The 10,067-nt window shown below is 34.8% G+C and overlaps 1 protein-coding gene across 1 annotated transcript; it reads right to left on the reverse strand.

The window, feature by feature from the left end:
• Positions 1 to 713: 713 nt before the first annotated feature.
• Positions 714 to 9,672, reverse strand: LOC111058106 (cell cycle control protein 50A). The gene is made up of 6 exons (XM_039430963.1): positions 9,334 to 9,672; positions 8,970 to 9,103; positions 6,089 to 6,223; positions 4,738 to 4,933; positions 1,585 to 1,719; positions 714 to 1,042 (listed from the first exon to the last, which is right to left on the reverse strand). The coding sequence occupies exons 1-6, from the start codon at positions 9,374 to 9,376 to the stop codon at positions 801 to 803; spliced, it is 885 nt and encodes a 294-aa protein (XP_039286897.1). The 5' UTR covers positions 9,377 to 9,672; the 3' UTR covers positions 714 to 800.
• Between the last annotated feature and the right edge of the window lie 395 nt (positions 9,673 to 10,067).

The raw sequence follows: 10,067 nt of genomic DNA on the forward strand, positions 1-10,067 counted from the left end.
AATCTTCTATCTATATTTTTAAGGAAGTTAGACTTTGAGAAAAAAGTGATGAGTCATACTTTGTGGAAACGGCGGCGTAGTTGTTAGATCTTGCCTCTGCTTGCCTCGAGGGGAAAAGACGTGACAAAACGAGGTTCCTGGATAGGAGTCACCATGTGAAAGACACGATTTGACTCAATGTACTTCGACAAAAAAACGAGAACACTGTTCAGTGTTCAAGTTGCACGTCTCCTATCGTGTGAAAGAGGCCTAATGAAAAAGAGTGAGAGCAATTACAGTGTCTGATTGCACTATTGCCGATGAAATTCAAAATGGAAATGGTAACACGATACTCTACATAAGGATTTAGTCAGGAGCATTCAAATCAACGCCGGGCCGAGCCGAGCGGTGCTGGGCCGAGCCGAGCGGATTTGTGCAGTCGGCTTGACGCCCAATTCGAGCGTTTTCGGCCATGCGGATTCTACCTTCTTTCAGTTTAGTTCGATCTTCCCACGTAGTGAGTTCTCACTACAAGGCTAGAAAACCTACTGAGTGAATCGGCTTCAGTGCGAACGCAGGAAGATTCCGCTCGGCTCGGCCCGGCCCAGCTTTGGTGTGAAATGGGCCTAAGAGGAGTCTCCCATAGAATATGGGAGTTTCTTTTTGAGAGCAAAGCCTTAGAATTTGACTCAACTCGAATGAAATAAATAAATTTAATTTCATTCGTAGTATTGATGAGAGCTAATGACCACTAGAGACTCAAAAAGCCACTTGTGATTTCATATAAATCAAGAGTCATCAATTCAAACAACTTATAAATATTACCATCGACCGTACTTACTGTAATTAATTAACAAGGTGTAGTTGCCGGCTGGCAATCCTTTCTCATAACCCTGCAATGAATGGTCGATACGACGATAGAGCTTTCGAAAATTAGGCAAAGCTGATGTCCTCATCCAGACAATCAGGTCTTCATTTTGAAATCCATTGTTGTCGTCAATTTCTGTATCCAGCTCCCAAATGTCTTTCGTCCAAGCCTTAGGCTTGGCAAAGTCTTTGAAGGCTACAAAAAATAAAATTGATTGATATTCACAAGTTCACAAGGCACAGTAAAAATTAAACAATTTTGAAGTAAGATCTTTCCTCAATTGATGGAAAGTTCATATGTGCATTGTTTGATGAAAGATGCAATAATTAATTCACTGATTCGTTGTCTACCTATAAGAGAAGGATCACTTTGTTTCTTAAAGAATAGAATAGATAAACGTTTATTGAATAAATAAGCTACATTAAGCGAACCCAGAACAAAACTAAAACATTGTAAAGGCAGACATGAGACACCTCAACTTGGCCAACCCACCAACAAAGTCATAGTTTTCAGTAGTATTACACCTAGATAAAAATTATGGATTAATGGTATGATGTAAATGACAATAGGTAGGTTATTATGTTACATTAAATACTATACATTTTAATAATCTTGATTAATTTGCTATGACATTTATAATAGTATGTTGCACCAAGCAGCGAGATCACTTTTGATTCGGATCGGAGCAGCATTGATCGACTTGTGCAACAACGAACACTGGTTATAAAATGGAATACCTTTTTTCAATTGCTCAACTGTTCTGGCTCCCTTTGGATTTCGAAATTTGATCTCCTTGTCAGAATCCCAAGCGATTCCAGTTCTCAGAAGAGGAACCGGCTTTCCTGTTTTTAAATTGTTCAACTCCAACGTATCTGAAAGGAAAGCGTAAGAAATTATATAATTTGAGAACTTGACCTATTTATTAGGTTTGGCATCGAAATTAGAAAATCAAGAAAACTTATAGCAGTTATACTAAAATAACATAACTAAAAAAACATAACTACTACGAGAACTGCATTGTGGATTTTGTTATTATGAACAAATTCTACTACTTGTTAATATCTTACAGGACCCATGTGCACAACATTTTCAAAAAAAAATATATTGAATGCGGAATTGAATTTTCAAGTAACACAACAAGGATGTTCCATTTCTGAAGATGTTGTGAAGTTCAATGACTCTTGAGATTCCTTCAATTTTATTGAACAGTAGGAATCAGGATGAGGAATAATTTCTGCAACAGTTTAATCTTAAAGTTTATCAGTATTATTTATGAAATTTACCAATTCCTTATGAATTAGCAATTCAGTTGTGATATCTTATACAGAGTGGGTGAAAAGTCCGAGAACGGCTTAATATCTCATACACAAAGGTTATTTGACGGTGGGTGTGATTGGGGATCCTACTAAAATTGAAAATACTACTTTACTATGACTTCAAAAATCTGGTCCGCCATCTTGGATCCTCCATATTGAATGCAAGTTTATTTTTTTAAATAGGAAGGTGGTAATGCGATACATGATTTCGATAGGAAATTTCAAGAAAAAATGAATGACGAAAACCGCATATCGATATCTCAAACCGTTCAGAAGATATTCACATTATTAATCAATATCATGAGATATCGATGTGCGGTTTTCACTATTCATTTTTTCTTGAAATTTCGTATCGAAATCATGTATCGAATGACAACCTTCCCATTTAAAAGAATAAAGTTGCATTCAATATGTCGGATCCAAGATGACGGACCAGATTTTTGAAGTCATAGTAGAGTAGTATTTTCAATTTGAAAGGGGTCCCCAATCACAACCACCTTGGAATCACAATTTTTTATGAGATACTAAGCCGTTCTCGGACTTTTTTCTCTCCTTTCTGCTTTGAATAGTATTGATTAATAATGTGAATATCTTTTGAACGGTTTGAGATATCGATGTGCGGTTTTCGCCTTTCATTTGTTCTCAAAATTTCATCTCGAAATCAAGTATTGCATGACCACCTTCCTATTTAAAAAATAAAGTTGCATTCAATATGGCGGACCAGATTTTTCAAGTCATAGTAAAGTAGTACTTTCAATTTGAGTAGGATCCCCAATCACACCCACCATCAAATAAACTTTGTGTTTGAATCACAATCTTTTATGAGATACTAAGCCGTTCTCGGACTTTTCACCCACCCTGTATATCACAATTTAATATCACTGTCAATAAATTATTGTTACTAAATATTTTCTTGACTCTTCAATGTTTCTTTTCATTACAAACTGCTTGTTAATAATCACTTTTGAACACTTTAATTACGACATAGCAATCTGATTTCTGAACGAATCTGTCTGAATCAGACTGCTATGTTGTAATTCAAGTATTCAAAAGTATTTTATTGAGTTTCAATAAATTCAACGATCTTCCACAACAATTTTAATGATTTGTTAGCTAAATTCAATACAATTATCATGATTATTTTCATCCTTTTCAATTAATTAGGATGATTCTCCCCTGTACTCATGATTTTATAATATCACTGGGCCAATCAAGCTCAAACTCATCAACCATTCACCACCAGCGACCACAAAATAAACCCGAGCTACCAGAGTCCAGTGATACATTACAGATATGAGATAGAGCATAAAAAAATGGCTCCTCAGTCACCTAATCTAATACCTGTTGAAATCTGAATGATCACCGCATTAAATACATGAATCCCCAATATTAGTATTATATGTGTACAATATAATTATAAATTATACATATAATTACGTGTACTATATTAATAGAATATTATAAGCACGATGTGGAACGGCGGGAGAAACCGCCACCAAATATGTAAGCAAGATGTGCCTACACCAAATATGTAAGGGGGAAAAAACTATGATAACAAGAAAAGAACAGAATAACTAGAACTCTAATTAATGAAACTTTAACATATATACATTTGAACAAAACAAGATTATTTTGATTATAAAACAATATTTGATATGAATTAATGGGGAAAACACTCAGGATTCAATGTTTGTGGTTATGAAAAATTTAAGAACAATGATTCAGTAGTCATCTACCTTTTTGAAATAGCTTCCCACTTTGGCATCCACTGGTATTTCGCGACTTTAGTATTTTAAAAAAAAAAGAACAAATATTAACTGAACCAATGAATAGGCTCAGAACCCGTCTCCCTTAACAATACAATTATTTTTATACTGCCCGATCTGTGACAGAATAATTGAACTATTAAACGAACCGAAATCTAGCCTTTTTCACTGAATCAGCCGGACTTAACTTTCAGTCCTATCGAACGAGCTCACACACTGACCCAAAAGTAAAATTTTGGGTATTAAATATAATTCAGTCAATGTCAAACATGAAAGCCATTTCAAGTACATATTTTTATCAGTTGCACAAGCGGCACGTTTGTTATTAAAAACAAAAGAGATCTACATTAATTTTGACAACAAATGAAATAAACAATCTTTCTGTCGATGACAAAAATTGTTCAAGGACAAAAACACTGTTCATTAAACTTTTACAATTTAAAACTCTAAAATCCTGATCAATATGAGATAAATATATGATTCATATATATGTCCCATATAACCAGGTGACAATATGTACATAACTATATATTATAGGCTACTATGTAATGGTCATACTATGTGCATGACCATTTTAGAAGCATAGGGGCCCGGCCACACATATATCATATAGGTATCCATATTTATATCTTAAATCACTCTGTAAGGTATAGATATTTACTTATGGGATCGCAAATCGCGCTTTGTGTGGCCCGGAATTGGCGTTCTATTTGCAGCTACACTCTTCGAATTATCTGAATAATTTCGATTTCTTAGAATATTCTGACAAATGTATGAGGTAAGCATTGAATGAGGGCATAGCACTTACCGCTGAATAATGAGTTGGCTATAGCTCCACATGGTGCGATTGGCTTGCTGTTGTCCTCGTCAATAGCGAAAGGCTCACAGTCCTCGGAAGGAGTCGTGCTCAGCTCACCCAGCAGCTGGCTGTCGTCGCGCGACTTCACGTACCGTCTGTGGTTCTGATAGAAGTTGGTCAGCCCATAATACATGTACACGGTTCCCTAAAGCAGAAACATCGTTCAAACAAAAAATATCTTCCTCAATCAAGTCTATTTTATTCAAAAATTGTTTTGGTTTGTTGAAATAATTATCATGATTCAAATAAGTCTATAATAAAGATCTTCTTATAAAGTATTTTAATAGGGCTACTTGAACTGCAGTATCCTAGTATCCTTCTTATACTTTTTTATTCACACACAACTAGTTTCAGCACTCATGCCATTTTCAAGTGTCAAATAAAGTTTGTGTTCAAATAAAAAGTTATAAAGAGGATACCGTACTAGAGATTTCTATATTATTAATAAATAATACATATCCTATTCTGAAAATTTAAAAAAAAAATGCTGAAGCTTAAAGTGAGGCAGCGCTGCATCAGAGACATTATAATTTAATAACGGTTTAAAAATTATAAATATGTAGATAGTTTGACAACTTGTGAGATGTCTTTCGGTTTAGACTGAATCAGTGATAAATTATGTCTGTTTTATAACCAAATGTGCACTTTCCATTACCACGCACAAGCAAAAAGCTCATGTGGGCATCTTCCACAATAAAAATATATACAACTTGAATGGAAATTTAGAATAGGTGTGAATGAATCCTATTGAATTAGTCCAATAATTGAGTTCAATAGGTCTCTTCAATTCACCAACTAGAAGCAATTGTGGTCGAAGTTTAATGAAGATGAAGATCATAGTGATTTTCTCATTGACATAGAGAAAACCTAGGCTAGGAAGCCTTTACGTCATTCACAGTTGTTAACATACCACCGACAACCGAGCATATACACTACGTTCGGATTATATACACTACTTATGGATTTCATAAGAAAAAACACAAGCAATGCTTCAGGCTTTTTTAGAAATGTTTTTCCATCGCCACGGTGTGTGATCCATATGATTTCAACAGGAATTCGCTTTATACGTTCAATTTTATTGCCAGTAAGACAATAGTAATTATCGGCAACAATATTTGGAGTATAGCTGAAATCACGGAGGTTTAAAGAAACGGAACCCTATGATAATGGTAAAACTATTGTTTGAAATATAGTTGGAGAGTATGAAATGCTTCATTACATTTTTCCTTCAATAAGGAATGACAAAGTATTATCAACGAGTAAATATAAAAATATACATGAATAAGTAAAGTAGCGTCACCTCAAAGTCTTCAATTTCGAAATTAATGCTACACCGGCAAGAGGCATTTGTCTTGTCACCAATAATTTCTGCACATTTTCTAGGTGGATTATCTATGCTCGCACACTGCGTGTAATCTATTGTTTTCTCTCTCACCTGAAACGGAGTTAATTAATTAATTTAATTACAAATAGAAAATTATTACAATTGCAAATAATTTTTTTGTTTAGTAAGATTCAATCCATATTGTCAGCAATTTTTATAAATAGCAACAACGTTTCACAATCAAACAATGGTGACAGTTCCAACAGGGCATTACATTAAGGGCCGGTTTCCGAGCTCGGGATTTAGCTAAGTCCTAGACTTTAAACAGCTGGAGTCAGAAAATTGGTTTTCCAGGAACGGGGCGTGGTCGCAGTCATTGTCATAGTCACATTTGAATTAAATTTCGAAAAACTAGGAAATTGAACACAAAATAAAATAAAGAGAAAATAGTGTAAAAATTCAGCTATTTTGAATTATTTAGGAATGTCTAATTTCGTCAAGGAAAGGCGTTTCTAATTTATAGAAATGAGAAAATAAAAACTACGACTACTGTTATAAAAGCTGCGACTACGCCCAGTTTTGGAAAGCCAATTTTCTGACTCCAGCTGTTTAAAGTCTAGGACTTAGCTAAATCCCGAGCTCGGAAACCGGCCCTAAGAGTATAGGACATTTGGTTTGTGGATTTCCTATGATAAAATAGGTTAAATAAAACTGCATGAATGATTAGATGTTTTAATGTAGAGATGACAAAATTGAACTTGAATTTGATGAGAAAATTTTAAATAAAATGATAACTAACAATAATTAATAAACAAGCTAATGCAAGTTGAAAACAGGTTGTTAATCACAAGTGGCAAATATGAGATGATTCGCCACGAGAGTTTGTGCTGGTACAGGAATATTCTAATGGATTACTGCTGTTTTAAATCTTGGGGGTCTTTACTGAGTAAGGAATCTCCTGCCAAGTAACGAAGTTATCAACGAATCATTAGATTGACAAAAACCAGCGCCCAGAGAATCGCTCGTATTGGGTTTTGATATCCGTTCAATATATAAGTCACTTATATGTTGATCGACTTAGTCACTTTTTCGCTCTCGGTAGTAAAAAACAAAAAAACTCCCTAGGGAGGTAAAGTGACTCCATTTAAATAACATGGGAAGCACCTCTATTTTGAAAATATAATTTCACTGCTCTTTTAAATGCTATAGTAAGGTCCACGTTATAATGGCAGTGGAGAAAGCTACTGTACGGTATCTGATACATGTTTATTGATGTAATATTAACTGTTCACTTTCGTTTAACACGCGAGTGGTCGCACGGACTTGCACAACGTCAGTGGTCGCGCTTGAGCATTTTGCTCACACCCACCCTTATGGCTCCCTAGACTATTAACAGTTGGTTTCGACAATGCTTTTTCAATATTTATTAATTTCAAATCTTTCTTAATGTGTTTTATGTTATTATACTATTTAATAGTATATAATAACATAATACATGGAGGAGATTCCAAAAATACATACCGTACTGAAAATTTATTGTTAGAATTTATCATTTTTATGGGATAAAATAATCTACTCATGAATGGAGTGAATATATGTTCTTTATTTGACTCATTTTTTGACATCTAGATAGAATAAAAAGATAATGAAAGTTTAAATCAGAAGATGGAATATAAAATAGGAAGATAATACGCAAGGCGCGCTTCATCCAGCATAACATATTCACAGTTGTCGCACTTTACATTTTCGAAGTAACAACCTTGGCTGTGAGGAGTAGCCCAGAATTGAGGGGAGACAGACATGCCCACAACACAAGAAATGGAGCCGTCATTGAACTCCAGCAGCACCGGCTCACAAAATTCAGCAGGTCGCCGGCCTACTGTGGGGCCCGACTCTTCAAACTTCTGCTCAAGGAGCTCAAGGCAATTCAGGATTACGGTGCCTTTACTAGAGGTCTGAAGAACTACTTGATCACGAGGCCCTACTATGCATTGGCAGAGTTCATAGAGGACCACACATACCAGCACCACAGACCGTGAATCCCCATTGATTGGGAAGAAATTTGACAATTCCCAGGTCAACGACCATGGAGAAGACTACAACAAGTAACAAGTAAGTAAGTAATACTTATACATTGAAATTAGTCAACGTTCATTCTGTCATCCTCAAACTGTTCAAGGACTCAAACTGTTCAAGATTGTCTAGAGGACAGTCACAGCGAGGATTACTTGAGCTGCCAACCTTGGAAAACGAAAATTCCCAAAGCTGCATAAAAAAGTTACAATTGTGCGGCAATTTGCCGCGGGCGCGACTACTCGCGTGTTAAAATAATTAATTATATAGCAAGAAATTATTTTTTTAATTAGTATAATAATCATGAACCTGGCCTCTCACTCAAAATTTATGTACCTAGCTGTTCTTTTAGAAGCACCAACGAGGTAAGCAGGTACTGACTGAAGACTGTGAGGATCTTTATTCGCAGTTCTTTGAACAGTGACCGGCAATGTTCCAGGTATGACGAGAATGTAATGATGCGGATCACCTATTTTTGAAGAAGCAGAACCCTCTCACAACAACACACATGTCCCCAAAACACAATCCCATAGTTAATATGACTATGGAATATTAATATGACGGTGGAACAAAGCATGCTACGCAGTCACCAGGTAGCTTCTCACAATTTTCCTCAACTTGCGCATCTGGTAAGTCACATTAGAGTCAAGTGACCCATGAAAAGTCAAGTCAAGTCATACAGCATGAAAGCTTATTCTGCGACATATACTGTATATACTGCATTCATATGTATTATAAAGTTTTTATAATATCTAATTAAAGAAAATAAAACAAATCAACTTACCCCTTTTGAAACGTAAAACAGGCCGACGCCAATGGAAATAAAAGCAATTCCAATCACAAAAAAAGTCGGCAAAACTGTACCAGCAGTCAGAATTGGTTGCCAAGCAGGAAGTCTTTGTTGCTTGAATGTGCCATCTAAAAAGTATAAAACAAATCAATTATCTGAATAAGACTCTAGAATAAACTTAAATCTAATTGCACAATCAATATCAGATCAAGAAATCAGGGTTTAATTGTAGGTACTTTCTATAGTATTAGAAAGAGTACAATATAAAAAATTGTTCTAGTAACTGTTGAAGCTGCAATAGAATTGAATGACTAAAAATTATATTTTTTTGTTGCTAATAAAATATAATGTTACTAACCAGCTGGCCGTTTAGATTTAAATGATGTATCTGTTGTAGCCATGGTAGGTGGAAGAGTCCACTCAAGCTATTGCATATTTTTCCATGTAAGGCAAGTAAATAAGGACACTGATGAATGTTATTAGAGATATCACAGAATAAATAAGATAGTCTATAAATAATACAATCATCCAATTTTAATTTACTTTACACGATTTGGTATTTACCAATATAAAATATACAATAACAACACAGCTCTAACTCTTCAATCTCTGATTTATTTATTCAGCTTTCCTTTCCTTTTCATTTTTAGTTTTCACAGCTGAGAGCTGACAAGCTCACACGTAAACAGAACTGCCAACTGCTATGTAGAATCAAAATCCATTTGTATGATGAAGCTTTTTTCAGCGTGAACTACAAAAACAAAACAACAGTGAATTGATTGATTCTACGTTCTAAGTTTTTACCATACTACTATATTTTCTAAAGTATGCTCATTATGAGACTAAATTCAGCACCTGATCAATATTATTATTATTATTGTCTGTCAACACTGTTGCCAAATTGCTTTTGGACCTTGAAGGAAATAAATGATTTACATAAATGAATATCAATATTATAAAGTAATTTTTGAATCAAAGATAAACTTTCTGTGGTGAGGTTCACGTTATAAAGGAATTTTTCAAGTTTTTATTGGTACTGCTATCATTTGACAGTGCTGGGAGCACAATAATTTTCAACAGTGAAAAAATCAC

The sequence above is a fragment of the Nilaparvata lugens genome, chromosome 6 (genome assembly GCF_014356525.2).
Source record: "Nilaparvata lugens isolate BPH chromosome 6, ASM1435652v1, whole genome shotgun sequence".
NCBI lineage: Eukaryota > Metazoa > Arthropoda > Insecta > Hemiptera > Delphacidae > Nilaparvata > Nilaparvata lugens.

What these genes read in the sequence shown, in the direction of transcription:
- LOC111058106 (XM_039430963.1), bottom strand. Translation starts at nt 9,376, where the DNA reads ATGGCTACAACAGATACATCATTTAAATCTAAACGGCCAGCTG. An exon ending in TAAATCTAAACGGCCAGCTG is followed by an intron (nt 9,104 to 9,333) that starts GTTAGTAACATT and finishes TATACTTTTTAG; the next exon opens with ATGGCACATTCAAGCAACAA. An exon ending in TGTTTTACGTTTCAAAAGGG is followed by an intron (nt 6,224 to 8,969) that starts GTAAGTTGATTT and finishes ACTCCGTTTCAG; the next exon opens with GTGAGAGAGAAAACAATAGA.